This window comes from Nelumbo nucifera, chromosome 7 (assembly GCF_055504915.1).
Source record: "Nelumbo nucifera cultivar China Antique chromosome 7, China Antique-T2T, whole genome shotgun sequence".
NCBI lineage: Eukaryota > Viridiplantae > Streptophyta > Magnoliopsida > Proteales > Nelumbonaceae > Nelumbo > Nelumbo nucifera.
This window is the reverse complement of record NC_142655.1, coordinates 30,535,255-30,562,962: the sequence shown is the minus strand read 5'-3', so window position 1 is coordinate 30,562,962 and position 27,708 is coordinate 30,535,255. Positions and strand designations below refer to the sequence as shown.

At 37.9% G+C, this 27,708-nt stretch overlaps 1 protein-coding gene across 5 annotated transcripts; it reads left to right on the top strand.

The window, feature by feature from the left end:
- The first annotated feature begins 15,500 nt into the window (after positions 1 to 15,500).
- On the top strand, positions 15,501 to 25,993 carry IQD13 (IQ-domain 13). Of its 5 annotated transcripts, none has more exons than XM_010260168.3 (7): positions 15,501 to 15,798; positions 16,083 to 16,184; positions 17,202 to 17,271; positions 17,598 to 18,008; positions 22,915 to 23,142; positions 23,532 to 23,663; positions 25,151 to 25,993. In XM_010260168.3, exons 3-7 carry the CDS (start codon positions 17,206 to 17,208, stop codon positions 25,808 to 25,810), a joined length of 1,497 nt encoding a protein of 498 aa, XP_010258470.1. In that variant the 5' UTR covers positions 15,501 to 15,798; positions 16,083 to 16,184; positions 17,202 to 17,205; the 3' UTR covers positions 25,811 to 25,993. The 5 variants fall into 5 exon arrangements, with proteins under 5 accessions (XP_010258470.1, XP_010258469.1, XP_010258466.1 ...); XM_010260167.3 differs by having other exon boundaries at positions 15,505 to 15,798; positions 16,090 to 16,184; positions 17,202 to 17,280; XM_010260164.3 differs by having other exon boundaries at positions 15,505 to 15,798; positions 17,202 to 17,280.
- Positions 25,994 to 27,708: the final 1,715 nt, after the last annotated feature.

Sequence of the window (27,708 nt, the reverse complement as noted above, 5' to 3'; positions counted from 1 at the left end):
CTCGATTGGATCAATAACATCATCCTAGCTTCTTATGTGTCTTGGAGCGGTCTCAACATGCATAGAACTTATTATCTTCCTTCTATATCATATCATCCTCCCCGGGTTGGAGAGAATCTGACCCTGGATTTAAATCATCATCCAAGTGATTGCCAACATATGGTACAAAGTGTTTGATATTGAGGACATCATGGGTTTGTATTTGGTTGGGTAGCTTAAACATGTAGGCATTGTCATTAATGATTTCAACCATTTCACACAGTCCAACCTTCCTTGGTGCCAGTTTTCCACGTTGCCCAACCGGTAGATAGTCATCTATTAAAATGGCTTGGACATAGTCTGCTACATCAAATACTCTCCTCCTCCTTTTATCAACATGTTGTTTGTATTTGGCATTAATTGCTTCTAATCTATCTTGGATCTTTACACAAAGCTTTTTTAGTTTCACACTTGGACTTGTCATGTCCTTAAATTGAGGGTCCTTTTTAACTATTGCATACACATTATTAGTCTCCTTCAAGGAATTTTAGAATTCAATCATGGTAAAAGGACTAGCACTCTTTCCAGGTTTTAGCTTAGGTACTATCTCTCTTGAAGGACAAAGTGTCAGTCTTTTCCCCTTAAACTCAAAAGAATAGGTACTCTTCCATCCATCATGTATGACGTGGTGATCAAATTGCCATGGTCACCCAAGTAGTAGATGGAATGCATCCATGCACACAATATCACACCATGCCTTATCGTTATAGTGTTGGCCAATATAAAAGCTCACCAAACTTCATTGTATAACTATTACCTCATTTTCCTTTTGCAACCAGCAAGCTTGTATGGGTGAAGATGTTGTTGGGTTTTCAGATTTAGCTTATTGATAGTTTATTCTGACACAACATTCTCCCTATAGTACAGATGGTGTAAAAGATGTTATTTCTAAATCAATACTTTGATTCCTCCTTTGGTGTTAAAAATGATCATTGCATCATTAAGGTTTCACCTACATCGCCATACACCAATTCACCTTCTAAAGTTTCATCCTCATAGGAGTCAAACAAAGGTGATTTTGAAAAGTCACATGCATCTCCTTGGTATTCTCCCTCATTTTATACAAAAACACTCATTTATTTTATCATTCCTTGCACATTCAATAGCCTTATGACCCAGTTCACCACACTTATAGCATTTCAACCCAGATGAACCAACCTAATTTAGGTTTGGTCCACTAACTTGGGTTCAACCCAATTGGTTAGGCCTATTGTTTGACCTTTCTATGATTAAAGCATGTTGATGAGCCATAGAGACTTCACAATAGTCAAATAAATCCAATACATCTTACTTATTTGGTCTTAGGCCACCAATGTACCTTGCCACTAATTTGTCATCAATTTCAGTTGATGCCATCATGCTGCTGCTCGCCCTCTGAACCGAGTGGTTATTAAGGACACGATCTTATTTTCTGGAACTTCCATGAATTCAAGGACTTCTTTTACCACGAAGAGTCAGTCCATGAATTCATCTGGAGTCCATAAAATTTTGATATTTCAATCTTGAGACTCATTTCCCACCGTCTCTGGTCATCACCCACAACTACAACCGGTCTGGTTGCTTGCCTTGATGATGAAAAGGAACGAGCAAATACACTTGCATCGAAGTTGTTGTCCCCTTGCAATAATTTCAACACTTGAGCAAGTGCATCGACTTGTCTTCTCAACTTTAACACATCTTCTTGTGTTTTCTTGTTGAATTCATGCTCCATTATGTAATCCACTTATTTCTTCTTAGGAGTCATAATCCAAAGAATGATCAAATTAGAGCTTTGATACTAAATGGCATTGTACGGAAATAAACCACGTTCAGAGAATCTTCAAAGAAAAGAGCAAGTAGAAATAAACAAGAAGAAAATTCTTTACTAAATAATTAAGAGAAAATAAGCATAAAACTCCCCTTTCTACTCTTTATATAGACTTACACCCTTATGGCTCCCACAAGAAAGTTTCCTAATCTATGTAAATACTCCATAATAGAATTCTACTAAAACTCCTAAAAAAAGTCTTAATTGAACAAAAATTCGGAGATCATGATCTAATGCTAACTTGGTAATTACGAACTAAGATAGAAGTTCTGTATTGACATTAAACTTGGTAAATTCGAACTAAGATAGAAATTCCATGTTGGCACTAACTTGGTAATTGCTTACTCGGTTGGATCAGTAGCGTCATCCTAGCTTCTTATGTGTCTTAGAGTGGTCCCAACATGCATAAAACTTATTACCTTCCTTCTGTACTGCATCAAATAGCCTCTTGTTACTCTTTATAATTTCTCCCCTTGAAATGAAGAAACAAGTTAGTTTTCCTCTTTTATTGCATTTTTCATTTGCTATAAGTTTGTAAAGGATATTCTATATATTGGACTTTCCAAATGTAGTAAAATAGGAAAGTAGAGATAGGCTTGTAAGCCTCTTTATGTATATTTTTTGGATTAATTTCTTGCCTTTTTAGTTGCGGTTGTCAGGTATATCTGAACCATTTAAGTTATCTTCCCTTTTTAATTGTTGAAAAAGAAAAACCATCACCTTTTATAAAGAAAAAAGGATAAAAAGTGAAAAGCATGAGTGAGAAAACTTCCAAATTTGAACAACCAACCCAAGAGTAACCAAATCCATTCAAGCCCATCACAAGTTGTGTTAGGTTTAACTTAGGTGGGCTCTGGTTGGCAAATTTGGGCTTTAACCTTGGTATACAGGCCTGAGGTCTATTCTTAGAGAATACAAACAATGACAATTGAGGGGAGTAAAAAAAGGAGTCTATTAGAGAAAGTTATGATGATTTTTATTAAATAAAATTAAGATTAGAGAGAATTTTGTGATTTTTATTTTTAGAATAAATAAACCACATATATGAGAAAGAAGAAAAGAAGACTCGTGTGAGCATTAAGGTGAGAATATCAGAATAATACCCCTCACCTTACTCCCTTTCCTCTATATAATATAGATATAGATTATTAATTTTTTACAGAAACTAAAAAGACAACAGTTTTGATACCAGTAATTTGTTTCTTGCTTCAGAATTAGCAAATTCGTAATTTTACCAATAAAATCAGTGTCTCTCAATTCATTCTAAATCTGCTGTAAACAAGAATTATCATCATCATCATCACCACCATCTCAATCCAACCAAATGGTGGGTTTTGCTTATACGCCACTCAATGACAATGTGAGAGAAGGGAGCTTAAGCACCAAGACTAGTGGTTAAGTCATCTGTATCAATTTATTTAGGTCGTTTTGTAACTACTTATGTCATCTATGAGTTTCTTACATTTGTCAATTACCATCCATTTGGGAGGGCACTCGTTAGGTGGCAGCTTTTTGGCGCCTTTACAAGTTGGGCTCTACCCCAACCCAACAGTCTTGGTGAAACATTTTTTAAGCGGTGTTTGGAACTAATGCCATTTTTTGAGAAAATGGTGCTGATTGGCATGCCATCTTTTGAGAAAAATGTTTTTTCGTTTTTTCTATTTTGTACAGTTGTTGTTGACTTGTTGGTATCACATAGGCGTTTTTCAATACCATGCCTAAGATGTTTTCTCAAACCACACATTTCCGATTTTCAAGGCCTAATTGGAGGAAACATTTTTCGGAAAAACACATAACCAAACATCAAGCGTTTTCTGAAAAAATGGATGTGGCATTGTTTTTTTAAAGAAACAGTGTTGGTTCCAAACACCTACTTCTTAACTTCCTAAATCTGGTTCAATCAAAGCTTTAGCCCCTTAAAAACGGTGATGTTGTGCTTGGGAGGACTAAAGAGCAGCTCTGGATTTTTGAGGTGGCCCCATTTGGTGTGTTTTTCCATGCGGTTTGTCGGCTACTTAGAAATCCAACAAATCACGTCATGGTTTTTTTTTTTTCTGTTAGGTTGGGAGGAAATCTAGCTGCCAAAAGATATTGCATCGAAAGACGCATGATGCCCGTTTTGGGCTATTTTTGGAAAGATCCAAATGGAGCTTTTCAGGTTTTTTTCAATTAGTCTTCGCACAAAAAGAGACACCTTAACCAAACGGTCTTCAAGCTATCAAGATCTTGATGCAAAAGCTCATTACATCTTTTGACTATAGAGCTTTTAGAAGATCTTTCAAAAAAAACTTGCCAATAGACAACCCCCTAAAACCTGATGACTCAGCCACCAATCAATCATTTTAAGCGCTGTCTGCTCAGCCTTTTTTACTAGTTTATCCAGGGCACTTCAAGGCAACTGAACCAACTTAATTAGCTTCTTAAACAGCATAAGCCATTTCTTCGCTTTTAGCTTATAGTCCATTCAAATTTGCAATGGTAGATCAACTTTAAGAGCGTACATGCCAGTAATATCCACAAAATCATTAAGGTAAATGATCATTAACCCTTAAAATTTTTCTAAAATACTTAAATTGACTTTCCAATAATTTGTTAATTTTATGTTTAGCGTATGATGTCTTTATATGTTAAAATTACTGAAATATCTCTCAAACACTTCAATAACCCATCCGAATTTCTACAATTTTCTCATTTTTATTTATTTGCACCAAAAAATTATGAAGATTTTTGAATAATTTTTGTGGCCCATTTGGAAGGACAGAAGTGAAGATTCAGTTAAACTGTTTCAGCTGATTTGAAGTGCTCTCTGGAAAAGCCATTCAAAGAGGCTGAAGCAAGCAGCCCCTTCAAATGACTGACTGAGAACTGATTTGGATTCTCTGAATATTTTACTAAACATAGCTTTTAGGGCTGCCCATAGAGCCTACTTTGAAAGCCAGAAGCCGCTGCTCTTCAACCTTCCCAAATCCCATTGCGCTTCAAATGACTGATTACAGTCTACCTTAAGCTCGTTTGGGAAGGCATTAGCATTGATTGAGTTGTATTGAGGTAGCCACTTTAATTTGGAGAAGATAGTCCCCATGAAAAAGTCAATTTTGTGGCTCATGCAAAAATATTATCAACTTTCTAGGCCTTTTGCCAAACACGATTTCATGGTTCTCTATAAACCTACCTTCCAACGCAAAAGCCACTGTGGATGGATCTATTAAACATGACTTCAATCAAAATTATACCGATCGAAAATGTGAACCAGTTTAGTTGTCGATGGAAACTTGGACTCTTAGATTTTAAAAATTTACACCGATTATGTTTGGTTGTCAAAGTGTAAATTCGGTGAGATGAGAGCTACTCTAGTCGATACAAAAGGATGAGGGAAGAAGAGGAAGAAGAAGAAGAAAAAAGAGGAGGAGAAGAGAGAAAGAGAGACAGATGGAGAGAGAAAGGTCGGAGGTGGGTTCACAGATTTGTCGCTGCAACTGGTTGCAGCAGCGGTGATGGAACAAAGAAATAAAAAAAGGGGGGAAGAAGAAGAAGAGAGCAAGAGAGAGAGAGAGAAATCTCATACTGCCGCTGCAACTAGGTTTTGCAGCTGCTGCCCTGTGTTCAGATCCGTCGCGGGAGAGAGAAATCTCATACTGCCGTTGCAACTGGGTTTTGCTGCTGCCGCCCTGGGAGAGAGAAATCTCATACTGCCACTACAACTGGGTTTTGTCAATGCCGCCCTGGGTTCATATCCGCCCTAGGAAAGAGAAATCTCATACTGCTGCTGCAATTGGGTTTTGTCACTGCTGCCCTGGGTTCAGATCCGCCCTGTGAGAGAGAAATCTCATACACTGATGGGTTTTGCCTCTACCACCCTGGGAGAGAGAAATATCATACTACCGCTGCCGCCCTAGGTTCAGATCCGCTTTGGAGAGAGAAATCTCATACTGTCGCTGCTAGGTTTTGCCACTATTGCCCTGGGTTCAGATCTGCCCTGGGAGAGAGAAATCCCATACTGCCACTGCAACTGGGTTTTGTTGCTGCCGCCCTGAGAGAGGGAAATCTCATACTGCCGCTGATGGGTTTTGCCGCTATCGCCCTAGGAGAGAGAAATCTCATACTGCCACTGCCGTTGCTGGGTTTTCCTTCTGGATGTTTGATGGAGATGCATCAGCGCCAACGAGAGAAAAAACGACAAGAAAGAGACATTAATTTTACACCAACAATTTCGATGTATATTTTACATCGATTATCAGTGTAAAAAAATTCAAAAATGAGTTTTACACCGATTTGCGGTGTAAAATTACATTCTTACCAAACATGTGTAAAATCAAACCGGGGTATAAAGTTTACCCTGATTCAATTTTCCACCCCAAACAAACATAGCCTTAGGAAAATTTATGATGCTAGAAAAACAGGGTAAAACGGAACCGGTCAAGTAACCAGTTCCCAATTTTTTCTATCGAATTCTGAAAACCATGCTTATAGCTTCAATGCTTCTTTCTAGAGTACAAACTGTGAGACACTAGTAGAACTTGAACCTTGTTGATTAATTAGCTCCATATAGATCGACTTGGTCATGAAATTGCCCCTCGGAGTAAGTAACCATACAAGAAAATCTGAGCCAATGGGTTCACATTCCTGTAGAGGTATCTTGCTAATATGATCAACTATAAAAGGATCAAAATTCTCTCTAATTTCGGTGTGATCCCATCTTCAGAGCTAAATAGAGAGTTGACTATTTTTTATAAGCTATGATCATGTTGTTGTCGGGGGCAAAAAGCCTTGAATAGTGGAAACCCAAGGGTCATGAAACAATTAAACCTTCATCCCATCTACTAAAATCTAACAAGCCAAAACTTGTACCCATAGGTTGTTTGGCTATATATTGCCAACCAAGTTTGGTTATGAAAGGTTGATTGACCAAAGTCTCTCACACCAAGGCCTCCAAGAGACTTAGGAAGCATATAATTAGCCTATGACTTAAAGCAAATATGAGGCCCATCATCTTTGAATCCCCACCAAAAGTCCCTTAGTAGAGAATTGAGAGCAATACAAAAAACTCTTTGATAGAAGCTAAGAGATGTAGACAAATAATAAGTTGGAATATTGTCCATAGTGGATTTGTTATATCTCCTTACCGATACCGATATGATACGGCCCGTATATATTTAAATCCTGGCTAATTATGATTTGCCTCTACACATGCATGGATAGGAAGTATTTTAGGTAATTCCTCAGTAACTATTAAGCCATTAGTTGAAAATTGGCGTAACTCACATAGGATCATCTCATTGAGATGAGGCGTCATGGTGATGAACATGTACCATAGAATCGAAGAGTGAGCATTACTGGTTTTGGATGCAGACAAATCCTGGTGATCATAGCTAAGAAATGAGAGTCTGAGTCTGTAAGATGGTGAGACACCTCACTATGTAAAGAAGAAGAGACCGACTCGTCTGCAACAGGTTGGCCTTCATAGGTTGCTAAAGCTTTAGCAGCAAACTGAATCAATTCTATCTGCCCGCATAACACATATCCTAAGTCATGACCCAAAAGGCCACAAAGGGAGCTTCTCATAACTCACATCAATATCAATAGTTTTTCCACTAAGGGCCTGTTGATGCTCAGGATGGGCTGAGGACAACACTATAAATTCGCTTCCGAGGTGAGCTGGCTGATGGAGGGGCCCGAGGTCAGCTGAGGCCGAGAACCTGTGAGTGTCCAAGGTCAGCTAGAGCCGAGCACCTATGGAGTAGCGGGGACTTCGACGATCAAATTAATAGGAGCATGGCGAAGAGGGCAGATAAGGCCAGAGTGAAGTAGCTCAGATGAGGTCGCCAAGAAGCTAGAGAGCTTGGAGTAGCGGGTGTCCAGATTCCGGTCCCTTACCTTGAGGTAAAGTAAGGGACTGACCTACCTAAAGCGCCTACATCGTTCCCCCCCCCCTCTTGAGGCCGCGGTGGAGGTCTTAGCTAAGGACCTCGGCTTCGGCCTAAGAGAGTGTGTCATCCTTGCTAGGAGGCGTTGAGTGGCCTTCTATGGAGAGAACCTCGGCTACGATTGTGTTGGTGAGAGCGGTCGTCGGGTGTGGGGGTGTTGGCTTCGGTTTTAGAGAGCTCAGTACCATGTTTTGCGTGGGTACAAGGTGCGCATGCCCCCCAATCATGTGCTTTAGATTAGTTGATGAGTTCATGTTTGGGCCAGGCATTGGCTTCTGGCCGATCACCACCGTGTGAGGTACAAATGGTGAACAGGCATTCCATGTTCATGCGCAAGATGAGTTTTGGCGTCAGGTATTGTCCGCACGTGCGACGGATCTCAACGTTGAAGGTTCGAGACCGTTCCCAAAGCGGGCATCGGGTCATAACCGTACGCGAGATGAAAGTGGTATTTCTTTGCATCCAGTGCAAAGGGCTGATCGTTCAAGTCGAATTGGCAGGGAATCGGGCCTGATGGCCGAGAGGGTCTCACCTTACAACCGAAATGAGGAGGTTGTGACGTTTTCCCATATTCAGGTGCCGAGGAAGATCTAAGATGAGCCTCTGGTGGTGGAATAAACTTTGATGCAGGATGGCCTCGGCTTCACTCACCTCGGTAGGAAGATTCCTGCTATCAGCTTGACACGTCGGCTCACTTTCTCGTTGGCAAGCATTGACTAAATCGTGCTTGTGTAAGGATGTCGCTAAACACTAGGGACTTGCTGCTCGAGAAGGCTAGGTTGCTTGGAGAGGGCGCCTCGGCCAGGAGTGCATCTCGACCAGGTCGGCCTGGAGGGCACCTCGGCCGGGAAGGCACCTCAGCTAGGAGGGAACCTCGGTCAAGAGGGCACCTCGGCCAGGCTGCCCGTAGGGGTGGCCCGAGGTGTGTACTTGCTCTATTACTTAAAGGGTTCCTTTGTTGACGATTGTGCTTACGTTGCGGGTTACATGTTATGCCGTCAGCCTATGGCCTTTGCGTGAGAAACGCAAGCTAAGGTCCTTGAGGCCGAGGTTCATGGAGGGTGGCAGACGAAAAGCTATAGGCATTCAGGGTGATGATGCCCTGAGTCGAGGAGGTGAGGTCTCTGGTGAGGAGGGGTGCGCGTCTGCCGAGAGGTAGGCATATGGGGCTGTTGAGGTGTGGCCGATGTCCGAGGTGATGAAGTGAAGTGAGCCTGAAGAATCATCGGCAAGTAGCTGCAAAAGAGACATGTTCAAGGTCTCGGTTGCCTTCATCAAAGGCTGAAGTGCTCATGCCCACCGAGGGGGCGTAACCGCCTAAGGATTAGTTCGTCGGGGTGCAGCATGTGGCAACCGAAGAGGTCACCGAGATCTGAAGCCCATTCTGAGTTGCCCGGCATGGAATACAATTTTTGCGTATCTTGTGCCTTTTTGTAGTTGCATTTTTACTATGTAGGGGCCCGTGCCCCCTTCCGAGAGATCGGAAGATGCAAAAATCCGTTGCTCAATAAGCCATCCACTCAAACACCCAAGTGAGTCAGGCCAAGGCCTAACTTTGCCGCCGAGGACATAGGGATCCTTTTCCTTAGTGAGAAGGAAGGGGAGGCACACACCTTAGCTCTCCTAGCTGACCTTCCCTTGGAACAGAGCGCATGGACCCACGCATGATTGAGGCTTAGTGTGGTGCCCAGTTAGCGCCGCAGAGCACCCTTGTCCTAGTGAGGTGGCGTTGTTCCCTTCAACATGTCTATTCTGCCATGATTTGTGATAAGCGGAGGGCCGATGCCGGCTCTTCAACCTAGATAAGGACTTGCACGCTGGGAGGGTCTTCCGAGGCTGAGGCCAATATCAAGGGCCACCCCGTTAACTGTGACCGAGGTCCCTTAGATCCCTTGCAAAAAAAAGGGGTGAGTAGGCATGTGACCTCCAGAGGGTCGTATGCCTTGGGTCGATGTCCAGTCTAGGCATATAACCTAGGTTAAGGTTTCAGACCGCGACCATTCGACCAAGAGGGACCTAGCAACTAGGCATATAACCTCCAAGGGTCGTGTGCCTTGGACTTAGGGTTGTTCATAAGAATGCCCAACCCGACCAAACCAACCAACTCGGACCGACCCAACCCGAGTCGGTCGGGTTTTCATCAGTACCGGTCGGTTTCGGGTTGGGAAAATATATAAACCGATATATCGGGTCGATTTTGGTTTTCTTGTGTGAAAACCGAAACCAACCCGACCCAAACCGAACTAGTCTTCTACTAGTTCGGTAGTTCCTAGTTTGAGTAGTTTCCTACTTAACTATAACTAGTCTTCTACTAGAACTAGAAGGCCCATTAGGCTATTACAATTAGAATAGGCAATATATCCTAGTTTCTAACTTTCTATAATCTTTTTCACCAAATAGGCAACCCATTAGGCGATTACAATTAGAATTCAATTAGGTGTCCTTTTGTACATGAGCAAAACCGAAACCGACCCAAACTGACCCAGCCCGACTCAAACCAACCAGGTCGGTTTGGTCTATCAGTGGGTCGGTTTCGGTTTCCACCTCAGGTAAGCCGACCAGGTCGGATCGGTTGGGAAAACCCCAATAAACCGACCCAACCCGACCTGTGAACACCCCTACTTGGACTGACGTCCAGTCTGAACGTGTAAACCTGGTGAATGTTGTATGCTACAGCCAGCCACTCGACTGAAATGAGAACGTATACGCTAACGACACCAATTATTGATGCTCAGGATAGGCTAGGGACAACTCTATAAATTTGCTTCCGAGACGAGCTGGTTGATGGAGGGGTTTGAGGTCAGCTGAGGCCGAGCACTTGCGAGTGTCCGAGGTTGGCTAGAGTCGAGCACTTGTGGTGTCCGACCTGTAGAGGAAGTAAAAGTCAGAGGCCCCAGATCGATGCCCGAGGCAGGGACTCCAACGGGCAAGTTAGTAGGAACGTGGCGAAGAGGGCGGACAAGGCCTGAGTGAAGTAGCTCATACGAGGTTGCCAAGAAACTAGAGAGTTTGGAGTAGCGGGTGTCCAAATTCCAATCCCTTACCTAAAGGGGGTTGTCCCTTATTTATACGTGGTCCCGTGCTGCGCACCACCCTCAGCCACGTGTCGTTGTGCTACTGGCCTACCTAAAGTGCCTACATTAGGGCCCATTTGTTTTTTGGATTTTGAGAAGGGGATGTTGGTAAATGGGATTTTGGTTCCTATTGACCAAGATACCCACATTCTTTTTTCAAATTTATGTGGGGTTCATGGAAAATTTATTTTTCTAGTTATATCCATTTCTCAAGTGGGTAAATAACTTTTCCACTTGGAGGGGAAGTTGCCAACACTTGGATGTGACAAACTTACTCCTTTTGATAATAGCTTTCTATGGCTAAAACGGTCACTATCTTATTTACCTGGAAAATAAAAGAACATGGGTGAATGCACTTACTAGGTAAGTGTTTCCCATTTAAGTAAATTCCTGAAAAACATGTAGTAGTTCTAAGGAAACCATGTGTATCAGAGGCTACCTGACATGCACATTCACCCGCACCTAAGCATATTTAGTCCACTTCAAAGCATCACCAAAAGAAATAGGAAAAGGGATTCCAAACTTCATGGCTAGAGCACCTGCCAGCCATTGGTGCTGTCCAATAACCTACGGGTAAGCACGAAAAGTGAACCTAGAAGTCAGTTCGATCAACATGGTATTTGGAAGTGTGGGCGCTTTTTGGGACCGATTTTCAAGAAAAAACGCCCATGCTTCCAAGATCCGTTTTTCACAAAAAAACGCTTCTGCCATGTAGGCAATGAGCAACACTATGCTGTTTGGTAAGGTGATTTTCATTACCATTTTTCGTGTATGTGCTTACAGGTAAACACCACATAGGATACACATCAGTCAACCATTGGGTGATACGATTCACCGATGCATGCATCAGTGGGATCCCGATTTTCGAGGCATGCCCGATTTTTTAATAACAAACAATGAGACACACGGGCATTTGTTGAAATGACTATGTATATCCAACGTGGCACCGTTTGCCACAGTTCTAAACATCCCCCAAGTAAGTAGCTTGAAGGCGCTCGATCACATTCAGATTGTTGACTAATAATTAAATCATTTTGAAACAGCATGGGCTATGTTGAAAGATAAAATCCACATGGGCAACAAGAAGCATTTTACTGTCACATATCCATTAGTGGGCCCATCTATCAAGGAGAAAAAAGAAAGGTTGCTACTTGAAATCTTTAGGCACAAGTATGTACTATCTAATTGAATCGGTAAGAGTCTTTGTAAATCCATCCATGTATTGTGTTCACCTTGGGTCATGTGGAGTCAATGTTGCTAGTTAGGTAGAAAGTGATTGGATTGAGTAGGGTAATGGATTATAATGGAAATCAAGTTTTTAAGAGTCGGATATTCAAGAGTTTATTTAAGTTGTAATTCTCCTCTTGATTAAATTATTATTATGAGAATTATCCCTTTTGAATTGAGAGTTACCTCTTTCGAGGTCTTCGTCTCCCTCCAAGTAGACAGAATTCACATTACGTCATATTTGGGATTGTAACATTTACCAAGGAGTCTTTCCCAAAATCACCAATGGATTTGGCTCTCTTTCCTAATCTTCAAGATACTCTCCTTTGAGCCTTGGACACTGATCTGTCTATCAATAATCACCTTAATAAAGAGATTCTTCTTCCATTCATCCCTAATCTAAAACATCCAAAGATTTTGATTTTCAATGAAGACGTTGAGCCCAGAACCAACGAGTTGGCAAAACTACTGAACGGCTGAGGAAATTGAGTAGAGAGTTGTTTTTCAGATATTATGGACGTTTGGAATCTGGTCTGAATATGTGTCTGAAACTCCATTTCATATCTGAAATCGAAAGACAACCTCTTAATGCATTTCACACCGTGTTAAAAGACAAAAAATAGGTCTCAACTTTGAACGTCCTCCCTTGCAGGTGCAATTCCGGGAAGAGCTGGGATCGACCGATAGAAGCAAACTGACTGGAGCTACCGCTGCAGTTCCCCACAACCATCTGTTCGGTGATAAGAGGAAGAAGACGAACAACAAGTCTGGGCATTTAGAAGAAGAAGGGGAGAGAGGGGAAATAAAGAGAGAGTTTAGAGGGAGAATAACCGGAGAGAGGACAGGGGGAATACCACCACCCCTGTTCGGCCTTTGCAACGAGAATGATGATCAACAGTGCCCAAAACCGATCCGCCACAGCTTCGAATGTCCTCCCTCTTCCAGGTTCGATCCCGGGAAGAGCAAACTGGTGTTGCTGGGATCGGTCGATAGAAGTAAACTGGCTGGAACTACTGCCGCAATTCCCCGCCGCTCTCTGTTCGGTGATAAGAGGAAAAAACGAACAACAGATCTGGGCGTTTGGAGGAAGAAGAAGAAGGGGAGAGAGGGGAAATAGAGAGAGAGAGAGAGAGAGTTTAGAGGGAAAATAACCAGAGGGAGGAGGGGGAATAGGAATACAGCAACCCCTGTTCGTCCTTTGCAACAAGAACGATGATGAACAGTGCCCAAAAGGCCGAAACCGATTAATTATTTTTTATTATTCATTCGTTATCTTTATTGACTTTAATTGTGTTATTTTATAATTATTAATTATTAATTAGTAATTATTTTAAGTTTTATTTGTGTAAATTACTAACTATTAATTATTTTTATTACTTAATAATTATTTTTTAATTTTAATTGTGTTATTTTTTAATTCTTAATTATTTTAATTTTTTCTAAGTATTAATTACCTTAATATTTTTATTAGTCATGAATTATTTTTAATAATCTTAAATGTGTTATTTATTATTTTTTCTTTGTATTATTTTGAATTTCATAAATTATTTAATATAAAATAATAGAAATTGAACTCAAAATGATCAGATAGTCTGCTTTAGGGGTAAAACGGTAAAATTACAAATTTCAGATGCTGAATGGTTGATCCAACACAAACAATCTTATCTATTCAGAACATCTAAAAAGTAAAAAAGCATCGTAACTATTTTCAGATTTCAAACACTTTTAATATCTTTTTAACTTTTCAGATTTATCAAAGGCCACCTAAATTTGGGCAGTGCAGATTTATACTTTTGTAGTCCTAACCTCTTTGAGAAATTTATGATCTATTTTTCCTTACAAATTATTATTGGTTTTCTAAATGTATTATCTAAAACCTTCGTTCTACTACAGCACTATCCCTTTGAATTGTAATAAATTCCCTAACTTATCATTGTTTCCAGTTGTACAAACTCATACAAATTTATAAGATGGAATGCATAATAAAACCCCAGATTCTAATTTCAATGGCTGACTTTGGCGGTTCGAATCAAGAATTTCCAATATTCTCGACCATTTAGGGGAACGCCCTTGAATGGATAAGCGCTAACTTCACAACCTACTAACCCCTGTAGTTAACCTGGACCGTCCAATTAATCATCCACTACGTGACAACCCACTACATTTGGGCTTTCCAAGGTTAATCTGAGCCATCCAATGAATAACATGTGACAACCCACTTCCACTTGTGTCCTGTATGTGATGGAGCATGGGCCCTCCTCAAGAGTGTAGATTAATTTATGCACCATGTGACAACTCACTTATTCCTTGAATGAGGTGGAGCATGGGCCCTCAGCAAGTTAATCTGGACCGTTCAATTGATTATGCACTGTGTGAACCCACTTATTCCCTGTGTATGCGGTGGAGTATGGGCCCTCCACAAGTCAATATAAACCTTCCAATTGATCAGTCAGAGTTTGATAAAGGCAGAAAAAGAACTAAGGTACCCTGCATTTTGGGGATAGTGATAGATAGGTATCCTGAATTTTCAATTGCAACACTTGAATATCTTGAAATTTCAAAAATTGATACTTAGGTCCATTTGTTAGTATTCCATTAGTTATACATTACATAATGTCAAAAACACCCTTCTTGTATATTTCTAAGATCATTTTTAGGTAATCGAACGTCTCACCATGATGACGTTCTCACATGGATAGTAAATTACATATTCAAATTTTCTGACGATGGTATTCTTTGGTGATGATTTTACTTCGTATAATGGTCTAAAAAATACACGAGAAGGGTACTTTGAACAATATATAATGTTTAATTGACGGAATACTAACAGATGGACCCAAGTGTTTATTTTTGAGAGTTCAAGGTACTCAAGTGTTGCAATTAAAAGTTCAAGATACCTATCTATCACTATCCTCAAAGTACAGATACCTATCTATAATTTACCCAAAGAACAAATATATTACATCTTTTATTTATCTATTAATCTACACTTTTTTGGGCTCTTGATTCATCAAAAATGCATTAGTAAGGATTCAACAGCCTGGAACAATGTAGAACCACCTCTCTCTCTCTCTCTTTCTTACTGAATACTACTAGTATATATGCAACATATACTTTACACCCAGCTTAAGTTTTTAGAATTAATTTGATCCAAAGGCTGAGAACACATGGCTCCAATTGAGTGCCATGGCCCGACAAACACACATCCATCAATTGGGTTCAGCCTAAGTAACCAGTTTTCTTGGTAGTTGCCCAAAAGTTCCCAACAATGGTTTAAATATCAATATCCTCCTAACATTAGAATGCTATTTTAATCAAAAGAGAGCGACCTAACTGTTTTTTAAACTGGCATTCCTGTTTGGAAGCAGGCTTTCTGCTCAAGTAAAGTTGGTTGGGGGTCATGGAGTGAAAAAGCGGCCACCACCCCATCATCAAAATAAAAGAAAACTTGTAAATTTACCCTCATAAAAATGTCAGGAAGGAGGATTCAAAACAAAATTTGATTGTTGCAGAGAGGAAGCAGATTCAAAGCTCCAGAGACTAGAGACTAGAGTCTAGAGAGAAGGAAAAGGAAGAAAAACTAATGTTAAAAGGAAATGAAGGAAAAATGCAGTTGGTATAGGAAGGGAGACTGGGCAGAGAAAGAAGACTAATAACATCTTTCCTTTCTCTCCTTTTTGCACAACAACAGCTTTTGAAAGAACTGAAGCTTTGAAGGTCGGCCCAGGTATTAATTCTCCCTTTTAATTCCATCTTTTTGTTCTTTCTTAATTTTATCAGATGAGATATCTTGAGAGTTCTCTCCTTAGAATTTGCTTTTTATGGTTCTTATCTTAGAAAGGAAAAGAAAAAAAAAAAAACTCTTAGCATGCAAAGTTTGGAGAAATAATAAACTTCTTTTCTTGCTTCACCAATTGTGGAAATCTTACTAACTCTTATCCTGATCAAATTTTCAGATTTTTTATAAGCTGAATAATATATACTCATCCCTCTTCCTCTTCTATAAGGAAGGACTCAGATTGTGACAGGTTAAAGAGCCAAGTTCATCACCTTTCTCTCCTTCAATTCAAGAATTCCAAGATGAAAGGACCTGAAGCCTGAATTTTAGTTAAGGTACTAATTCTTTCAGAAAATACGATATTCCTTTCTTAATTGTGCCTATATTCATCCCTTCATTCTGTGGAGACACTCATTAATGGTGTTCAATACAGAGATGAAAAGCAATAACTGATTAATTTATCAAGTTTTTTCAACCCCCCCCCCCCCCCCCCCTGCAATTGGAAACCCATAGCCGCAGATGGGCAGAATTTTAACGGACACTGTCGAAAACTCGAAATAGAGAAGGCTATATCATAAGTCTTTGACCCCTTTTTAGTGGTTGAAATGGGAGAAACCTTCGATCCCATGATTGTAGTTTAGTTCATCAACTGATTTGTCCACAAGTTGTGAAATTTGGTCCAATTCCGTCCAATACGAGTCCATTACAAATGGACTAGGCCCAATCAAATCATGAATAATTTGAACCCAATTCAATGTTTGGATTATCCAATCTGTTGAAATTGGCTTTAATTTAGATTTGCTGCAATCCGAGCCTGGTCCATTGACACCTGTATTCTTATATATCTTCTATGGATGGAACGGATATCAGTTCAATGATTCAATCTGATCCAATCCAATATAAATACATTATGGATGGACCAGGTCCAATCCAATCCAATAAATATTTTGGACCATTAAGTCTGGACTGGTCCAATTCAACGTTGTTTTGGTCCATCCAATCCTGTCTAAATTGATTTTGATTTGGACGGGGTCCAGCCCCATTAACACCCCTTAATTGTACGCATGGATATTCTATTTCAGATTTATCAGCTTTAAATTTATACCAATAGCAGATGTGATGAAAGGTGTCTTGTACTGAAGGGACAAATTACAAGCAAAAGTTGAGGCAAAAGGAAGAAACAAATAATTAATGGATCTTTATTCTTACAGGAGTTTTCTTTTATACAAAAAAAAAAAAAAAAAAAAAAAACGCCAAACAAGTTAAAGTTTGTGTATTCTCTGTTTGTTCTTTTATTCTTTTGTTTCTTCTTGGTTTTTGTTTTTTGGTTTCTAATTTTTATCTAATGATAGGAGCATGGGGAAGAAAGGAAGTTGGTTTTCTGCAATCAAGAGAGCTCTATTACCACACCCTAAAGAGAAGGTAGCTAATGTAAGTAGTTACCTCATTCAACCATTAGGGTTTTGAGTTCAAATCAGCCCCCACAAGACTATGCCCTACATCCCTGTCGTGTATTGGGAACATCTCTAGATGATGACATCATCATTTTTGATACTATTATCGGGAGATGTTTCCAATATACCACGGAAATATACTGTGAGACGTTGTGGGGCACAGTCTTGGGGGGCTGATTTGATCTCTAGGGCTTTGGTTCATCTATTTCCTTTTAATCACCTTAAATCTAAACCTGCATGAGTTATTGCATTCAACTTGGGGACTAATATTTTCATTATGATGATTGAGCACAGGGATCAGAGAAACTAAGTGTGAAGGAAAAGAAGAAGTGGGGAATACGGAAGTTAAAGCATGGAGATGGCAGTTCATTCATTCCTCTCCATAGAAAACCTAGCAGCATTGAGAAAATACTGGGAGATGCCGAAAGAGAGAAGAAAAAGATGCATCCAGTGTCTTCCCATCAACAACAAAAGGTTCAACCTTCCATGCACGGAATGTCTTTCAACCAACAGCAAAAGGTTCAACCTTCTATACCTCTCATGCATCCAACATCTTCCCATCAACAGCAGAAACTTCTCTCTTCCATGCTTCCCATGGCTTCCAGGGTTGCAGTTAATCACCATAAAGAAGTTCAACGCAAAGGCCCTCCAAACAATTTCAACACTTCAGCTATAAAGATCCAAGCAGCCTTTAGAGGTTACATGGTAATTTAATGCCCCCATATTTTAAGGATTACTTGAATTAACTCACCTCGGAAGGTGAATATATGATTTCCATAAAAATTGTGCATACTACATGTATATATCATGGTTTTTGAACCGCCGTTGAACCGGATAGTCAGACCGTTTGGCCCGAATCCGATCTCTGGCCAAAAATCATTGAATCCGTCAACGACCCATTGACTCGGACGATCAAACCGTCGACCCGTTCAACGGTTTTTGGCCATTTGTTATTTTTGTTATCAGAACGGGCCATCTGTTCGAACTAGATGGCCGAACCGTCGACCCAAAAATCGGTGGCCAAAATGGTTCTGTTTTTAAAACCATGGTATATATAACCATTCCTTTCTATTTTATGCCATAACCATTGTTAAATTATAATACCTAAATCATTTTTGACTACTTTGACCCATAGCCCTTCTAACCCCCTTCAAATTGCAAATAGATCAATTTTTCTCACGGGCACTATTGGTGGTCTTCTATGCACATGACCAAAACATCTTAGTCTACTTTCTCTCATTTTATCACTTATTAGAGTTACTCCTAAGTTTTCTCCAATGTCTTTGTTTTTTATCATTTCTTTTCTAGTTTTTTCACTCATATATTTCACCATATGCATTTATGCTATAGATATATTGTGCCTCGACTGTCCAACATTCTATTCCACACATAACATATTTGGCCTTTTAACTAGTTTTATAAAAATTTCCTTTCAACTTAAGTGGCACCCATATATTACATAAGACTCTAGATGCACCTCTCCATTTTGACCACCCCACTCTAATTCTATGGGCAACATCTTCCTCAGCCTCTACCTTGCCATCAATTATTGAACCAAGGTACCAAAAAAGATCACCTTGCATTATCTTTTGATAATTTGATCTCCAACCCCAAGTGTATCATTCCAACTATTATTAAAATTACATATCCTATTTTAGTCATACTTATTTTAAAATTGATTATGTCTAGAGTATTTGTCTATAAACTTAATTTTGCATTTAATCCTTCAATTTCATCAAAAACAATATCATTAACAATAACATGCACCATGAAACTTCATCTTGGATGTGTTTTACAAATACAAGAATTAAAATATGGATACAAAATGCTCCATATTAGGTGTATCAAGTGTATCGTATCCATATTGGTTTACACAAGGATTAAAATATTGATATGCCTAATACCCAAAATTAGGGTATTCGTGTGTCTCTATATGATCAACATCCACTTTTTATTTCTTTTTTTATTTTACTTTATTAAAGTTAAAGGGATTCCATTTGTCATCCCAAAGTTTCAAAACTCTTGTGTATATATGTATCTATGTGTATATAGGTGCATCAATATAGATACGATATGCCTAATGTAAGAGTATATCATATTGATATTTTAATGTTTTGGTGTCAAGATATGCATGGATAATTCAAAAGTTTTAGAACTCTAGGACAATAGATGGCATCCCTCTAATGTTAATAAAATAAAAAAAGGAATGCCGATCATATTAATATGATCACCAATACCCAACTTTGGGTATTGGGCATATCAATATTCTAGTCCTTATGGAAATAAACAAGGGTAAGTGTTAATTTTTTGCGAAGATCCATCATAATTGCAAAATTTGATGTCTCTCCCACAAGTATTCCAACCAATGTTTAAAGAACCAAACCGGTCATAGAGCCAGAGAAGGGAGAGGTTCAACTAGAGGTCGAACTGTGATGATATGGCATATATATAGGTCAAATAAATACTATATTTAATATATATATATATATATTATAACTTTAATATACTTAAATATGGTGTATGGATGGTAAGTTCCTTAATTTGTAAAGCAAATAACTAGAGTTCAAGTTTCTTAATTTACATTTTCTTTAAAATACATGCATAATAAAGTAATATGTACAACAAAGAATCATTAATTAAGCAATATATGAAAATAAGAGGTCATGGGTTCAAATCTTATTAAACACATTTTAAAATTTCAATTGATTAAAGATCCAGGCGTTTCATAAAACCATGACTGGTTCATCGGTTTTCCAATTAAACTGGTTAATCAGCTGGTTTTCATCGGTTTTTTAGTGAAAGTGGTTATTGAGGTAAGACTAAACCGGCCAAGGTCCTAGGTCATGATTCAATCAATCTAACCAACTGGTCCTGTATGGTTTTCCAATTACTGGCTCTAACATTGGTTATTGCACTCTCATACATATCCTTAATTAGATCTATATACCTATTAGGAAATCCTTTCTTTTCTAAGGCTCATCAAATTATTTCTCTAGCGACCATATCATATGCTTTCTCTAGATCAATAAGAACCATATGGAGATCTCTCTTCTTCTCTCTAAGCTTTTCTATCAATTGTCTCAAAATATAAATAGCTTCCATGGTTGATCTCCTTGGCATAAACCCAAATTGGTTTTCTAATATATTTGTTTCATGACATAACCTTTGCTCAATTATTCTCTCACAAAATTTCGTTGTGTAGCTCATAAGTTTAACCCCCCCCAATAGTTATTACAATTTTATATATCACCTTTGTTCTTTAATATCAGCACCATGCTCTTTCTTCATTCATGAAGCATTTTACTTGTCTATCACAATTCTATTAAATACCTTAATTAGTCATAATAAACCTCCCCCTCCCATACCTTTCCATACATCTATTAGAATACGATTTAGTTCTAATGTCTTTTCCTTCTTTATCTTATTTAGCACCTTTTCACTTTAGTAATTTACAAAGGTACATGTTATTTCTAACACCATTAGTAATTAGTACAATTAATATCTCCTCTACAAGTGCCCTTTACATGTTTATTTAATAATTTTGCAAAATAGTTTTTCTATATTTCCTTGATTTCCTCGTCTTTTACTAAGACTTATTTTATCTTCCCCTTTAATACACAATATGGTTTAAATCTTTACCTTTCCTTTCTCTCATTTTTACTAGTTTTTATCTTTAGTTTTTTATTTTTTAACCTAGTGCTCATTGTATGTCTTAAATCTAAGTTCACTTACTTTCTCTTTAACTTCCTTTCGTGAGGTTCAACATTTTTCCAAAATTTCCTTATTTTTAAATGTTTGTCAATCTTTATAACTTACTCTTTTTAATCTAATTATATTTTGAACATCTTCATTGAAATTGGATTTGGTACTCACAAGATTGTACTCACAACGTTCGCACAGTCCCTTGCAACTGTGCATTAGGAATATCTTCCCATGAAAATAAACATACAACTATGGAGATGTATCCCCAATGCACGGATGTAAAAGACTGTAAACACAATGTAAGAATGGTTCTATGAGGACTGAATCCGAATTCATCTTCATTCCACCACCAATTTTTTAACACTTTTTCATTTCTTTTTAAATCTTTCTAAAACATCCTTTGCTACCTTTTTTATACAATTTTCCATTTTAAGCCATATATCATTAGTCTTTCCATCTAAATCCCATTTTCTATTTATTATGAACCTATCTCTAAATTGTGTTAATTTTTCTCTTTTTAGATTCTCCCACCTAACTTTCGGACACCTATTGTTCCCCTATTTCTCTTTAATTTACTAATGCACACATCTACCACCACTAATCTATGTTGTATGGTTAAGTTTGCCCTTGTGATAACTTTGAAATCCTTAAACATCATTCACTTTAAATTCTAGGATTGTATTCCTATTTCATTCCTCTCCCTAAACCCAAATCCTCCATGCACTATATCATACCATGCACTTCTTTTTCCAACATGTCTATTTAAGTGTCCACTTATAAATATCCTCTTTTCATTTGGAACTTCTTGGATTAATCCTTTCAATGTTTTTCAAAATTACTTTAATGTTTCTTCTAAGGACTAACTATGTTAATGATTCTTGACCTAAATCAAGTCTAACTAAAATTATTCTATTGTTAATTCTTTTAATATTTACAATTTCATTTTTAGATCTTACCTACTTTTATCGCTACTTAATTTCTATTATTTACTTCTTTAATATGTCATAATGCATAGCCATTAATTTCTTTAGCTTTTTTACCCTTGCCCTTAGTTTCTTGTAAACTTGTAATACTAATCCTTATTTTTTTCATAGGGTCTATTAATTCCATAGTCTTTCATATTAGTGTTTCTAAAATCCAAGTAGCTACATGAAATCATGTTTCTTCAACTTGCTTCTTTACACACCCTTTCAAGAAGAATTTAGGAACTCGTGTGAATTTAACACCACAAGGGAGTATTATTGTAGCAAGTCGCTTCCGGAGACCATCCTAGCATACTCTTGCCCATTTGACACTATACTCAAGTAAAGGTGTAATGGGTAGCTTCTAGAGAATGCCCTAGCATTAGCATGAGAATACATAACATGAGAGTTTGACAAGTTTAGTGTATGTTGTCAACTTAATGCAACCCTCCTTTGTTCGAGCTTAGGACCAATAGTGTAAGACATGATACTAGAAGGACTTTAACTAATAGACCCCCCCCCCCCTTTCTGAATTTTGATAAACGCCACCTCATTGGTTACCACTTTTATGATATAAGTTGATTGGTTACAAGTTTTTACAATATCATGTCTTTCCGGTATCATAGTCAAGCCCATATATATGAGTATACCATAACATAACATGTGTGTATGTGCGCGTGTGTGCAATGCCAGGTCCCCTAATTAAATGGGGGTTTGATATTTGAAGTTGAAGGAGCACATACCTTAATATTGTGTTTATAGGTAGTATATCATTTCCATTCAAATAGAAAGATGTGTTGAATAATGACATTTACAGATGGGTGTATATGTATGATATATTGATGCATGGTCATGTTTTAATAATGTGAAGAGTCATAATGCGCTAGGGCATGAACCATGGACTATACATCACCATTTCAAACTGAACTTCGCTCATTGTTATATAGGCTAGGAGGAGCTACCGTGCTCTAAAGGGTCTAGTGAGGCTACAGAGAGTGATGCAAGGGCAAAGCGTGAGGCGGCAGACCATAAACGCCATGAAGTTCATGCAACTCCTAGTGAGAATCCAAACACAAATACAGTCACGGAGGATTCAGATGCTGGAAATCCATAAGCAAAATTTTGACAAGAGTGATAAAGAAGTAGAGAGCATCTTGGGCAAGTGGACTCAACCAGTAAGTTCTTAAGATTGACTGATTGTCTTGGTGCCTGTTTGGGAGGGATGAGTTGAACATTCAGCTAAGCTAGATCAGTTGCATTGAGGTGAATCAGATAAACTATCTAGAGAAACTAAAACAGATAGCCCAAAAACATGACTGACTGACAGTTGATTTAGGCTTTCCAGATTTTTCACCAAAAATAGCTTAATGGTTGTCTGTGTAGGCCCACCTCGAAAAGCTAGAAACTGCTACGCTTCATCCCTCCCAAACAGGCAATTATTTTTATGAGATTCCTTCAACCATCTTCCAATGTTGGCTAATTTTTACATTACAAACATCAATCAAAAAAAATTCTAATTCTTTTTGAAAACTTTACTCTTTATTTATCCATTCTTTTACTATAGTCTGAGATAGGACACCAAGAGGAATGGGATGATAGCTTGCTCACGAAGGAGGAAATAGAAGCAAGGTTGCAAAGAAAGGTGGAAGCTGTCATAAAAAGAGAGAGGGCTTTGGCCTATGCATATTCACACCAGGTAACAATCTCATGCACATAGTTCTATCCATAAAAAAACATGGTACTATTGACGACAAAATTCTGAACATGAACTTTTGGTTTAGGACTAGCCCACTATAGACCTTTTTTATTGTTTGCTCTTCTGATATAAATTCCAAATTAGGTTGGAGATTAGACATATTTCTTTGATGGATCTGTTGTGTATTTGAAGTGTAAACACAGATGTGGTCTAGAAAAAGGATCTAAGATCCTACAGCTGCAAATAATATCCATTTATCCAAATTCAAATTTGAATATAATTCAATCCGGTTAAGGGTAATCTGATTTGATCCCTTTATAATTGGATAAAAAATGGATCCACCTACCCAATCTGAGATAATCCTATTTTGTTTCAATTGAATATATATGTGTATATGTATACTTAAATTTATATTTTATCTTTTAGTAAAATTGATTTGAATGTTTTCATGTATTTTTACTAAAGAGTCATTGATTCATGTTTCATAAAATTATTATTCATGACATATATACAATATCAGTCATTTTTAGATCCTTTTATTAATATATAATTTTTTTATTTTTTAGTTTAATTTAGGGTCATTTAGTAGAACACCCCCTATAGTTTCATAAATTCACAAGATTGTTTATTCCAAAAGTACCCATAACACTTCTTAATATAGAAAATAAATTTGACCAAATAAAGTGGTTGCTCGTGTTTTATTAGGGGCAAAATGGTGTTTTGAATTTATTTTATTTTGATTAAATTTATTCGAATGGATATTAGAGTCAAAACTACCATTTTTCACTATTATATAATTGAAGGTCCATTAATTAAGTTGATTGCAAACTATAGGGGGTGTTCTAGTAAATTAAAAACTATGGAGTAGGTTATAGTAAATACATGAAAACTAGGGGGTGTTTTAGTAAATAACCCTTTTATTTTATTAGTATTGTTCAATATCTGATAAAAATCCAAACTCATTTTGAATAATCTGACAGATAAGATTTGATTCAAACCTGAATATAAACAAAACAAATTTGGATATATACCTCTCCTCATATCCCTTTGGATCCATTAATTTGCAGCCCTACCTACCATGACTTGTGGGTCTTGTATCAAAAGCTCAAGGCCTCAACTCAATAATTTTTTATCTATGATCTAGTCCTGGACTCATTGGTGGAATATAATAATGTATATGGTTTTCAAACCGCCATTGGCCTGGACGGTCGGACAGTTCGACCCGGGAACCATTCAGGTAACCAGTTCTGTTTTCCCCAAACCTAGTCTCTGGCCAAAAACCATTGAATCGGTCAACGACCCATTGACCCGGGCGGTCAAATCATCGACCCATTGACCCATTCAACGATTTTGGACGTTTTTTATTTTAATTATTTTTTTATGTTTTTATTTTTTTGTTGTTATGACCCATTAACCCAGTGGCCAGAACGGTTCCATTTCTTGGTCGTTTTTTAAAACCATGATAATGTATGTTTTGCATTGAACAGTTATGGAAGGCCACTCCTAAATCAGCTCAAACAGCATTCATGGAGATTAGATCAGGAGGATACCCTTGGTGGTGGAACTGGCTAGAACGACAACTTCAAGGTTATCACTCAGAAAGACAGGCCATTCATGCAAAGAAGGAACTAACTCCATCCAATCCCATTATGGAGCTCAATCCACAGCCTCCATCCCATACACCAGCATCTTCAAAGCATGAACCAGCTCTGTCAAGCCGAGCAGCATACACAAACAGCTCCACCCTAGTAAAGCATGCAAAACCAATAAGAAGCACTACAGCTGAGTTGCCAAAGGATGTTCCATTAATGAGGGATGATGAGAGCCTAACAAGCTGCCCTCCATTTTCCATGCCAAATTACATGGCACCAACAGTTTCTGCCAAAGCTAAAGTCAGATCTCAGAGCACTCCCAAGGGACGACCACTAGTGAGTACTCCAAGTCAAGAGCTAAAGAAAAGGTTCTCTTTTCCTTTAAACCAAAGCATCGGGTCTTTGAGGTGGAACAAGGGCTCTATATTCTCCAGCAAGGATTCCAGCTCCCAGAGGATAACAGGGAAGCATAAGTCTATGCAGTCAATAAGTAATTTAAGTGTGGATTCCTCCATTTCTTTGCCTATTGGAATTGGAAGGAAGTCATTCGAGTGAACAAACTGTGTGATTTTTTTTTCTTTGATTTTCTTTGTTCTTCTTTATAACTGGATGGGGTGTTTGATTAAGATGTTTTAACTGAACCCTTATATAGGAAGTGATAATTGGATATGAAGATCATCATATGACACATATGTATTGATGTATTTCCCTTGTTTTATTGCTTGTAGAGCTTGATCACATTGTCTCCCTAAGCATTAACAGTTTGGCAATGGACTAGGTAATTTTAAGCTGCGGTTCCTAGCTATTCCACCTAAAATTTGAATAACAACACCAAATGGTTACCTGATTAGGTGCCCGATCGGGCCTTAGCCCATCAGGAAGGCTTTTGGTTTGAATATGAGTTGTAGATTTTCTAAGTTTAAAAGAGTTTCAATCTTTCAAGGCAAACCCATTTCAGTATGACATATCACTTTAAGTTTGACACTACCAAGATAGTTAATAAGTCAAGCCTTGAAAAGCTACTTGCATTAATTACTTTTTTGTTAACTACAATTTGTTTTTAGAATTTTAGAATTGGCATAGAAAAGATTATACCTCTTTCTAGTAGGGAAAAAAAAAGAATTAAGGCCTCGTTCGGTAAGTTATTTACACAGGTAAATGCAATTTCCTATGTAAGTTTTTCTTGGGAAACACTTACTTGGGTAACTGCATTTACCCATGTTCTTTTATTTCCTAGGTAAATATGGTAATGACCATTTTAACCATAAAAATCCATTATTAAAAGGGGCATTTTTGTCCCATTCAAGTGCTAGCAACTTTCCCCCTAGGTGGGAAAGTTATTTACCCACTTAGAAAATGGGTATCACTTACCCAGGTAAGTAATACCCAATAAAATAAACTTTCCCTAGTCCCCATATAAATCTGAAAAATGAACATGGGATTCTTGGTCAATGGGAACCAAAATCCCATTGACCAATTTTCCCCCATCTCAAAATCCAAAAAAAAAAAAAAAAAACACCCCCTAAACTTCAAGTTTTGGAATACCTCCTAGTTCTCTTGTATTAATAAATTACCGTTTTCTTATGAGCTTAGAAAAACCCATCATCCTATACTTGTTACTTTAGCTTAATGTGGTTTATGCAAACTATAACTTGCTACATAAGAAGCATTGTAAGCCTTTAAGAATATTGATCCAAAGAATTGTGTTAGATTATCTTAAACAAACAAATGGCCACATAAAAAGATGGTAACTCCTAGGCATTATAAATTACATTGAAGAAAAAGTTCTCTCTTTAGATCAAACAATTCTACAATAATAACTTGATCAAATAGCATTGTAACAACAAATTAACCAATTTGCCTTTACACATATACAACAACCAACATCGTAGGTCATGTACAACCCCAAGAGCAATGAATTAGCAAAAATGACCTATACATGAGTTAACCAGAATGCCTCTATAGTTTGTCATAAATAATTTAAGCAATGCATGCCAAGTTACACAAAGAATACAGTAAGATTAAGTTAAATAACACATTTCAAACCATAACAGACAATACCATACAAATATTATCCATAACTTACATAGACTTGAAACACTACAACAAAGTTAAGTTTATGATTTCTTAGTGCACAAAGAATATCCATCACTATATGATAATTTTAAGCTGAAATTCACATAAACTGTTGGTATCTATATCTATATATTAAAATGGAATGGTATGATGTAGAATCTATTTTTTCTCCTTTCTTCTCCTTTTTATATTTTTAATTCTACATAATTCCACATCATCTTTAAGATTTCACCTTTCATCATTAATTATATTTCTATTTCCTCATTAACTCCTTGTGATTATCTCTTCATTAATCATGGCATTAACTCTCTCCCTTCTCAATAACTCCCATTAAATTGCCTAAAATCCACTAATTATTTTTTCTTTTTATTTTGAAT

Excerpts from the sequence above, each read along its gene's own strand:
- IQD13 (XM_010260167.3), top strand. The coding sequence starts at position 17,206 with ATGGGGAAGAAAGGAAGTTGGTTTTCTGCAATCAAGAGAGCTCTATTA. Across the intron at positions 17,281-17,597 it reads CTAAAGAGAAGGTAGCTAAT|GGATCAGAGAAACTAAGTGT; the intron begins GTAAGTAGTTAC and ends GATTGAGCACAG. Across the intron at positions 23,143-23,531 it reads TGGGCAAGTGGACTCAACCA|TCTGAGATAGGACACCAAGA; the intron begins GTAAGTTCTTAA and ends CTTTTACTATAG.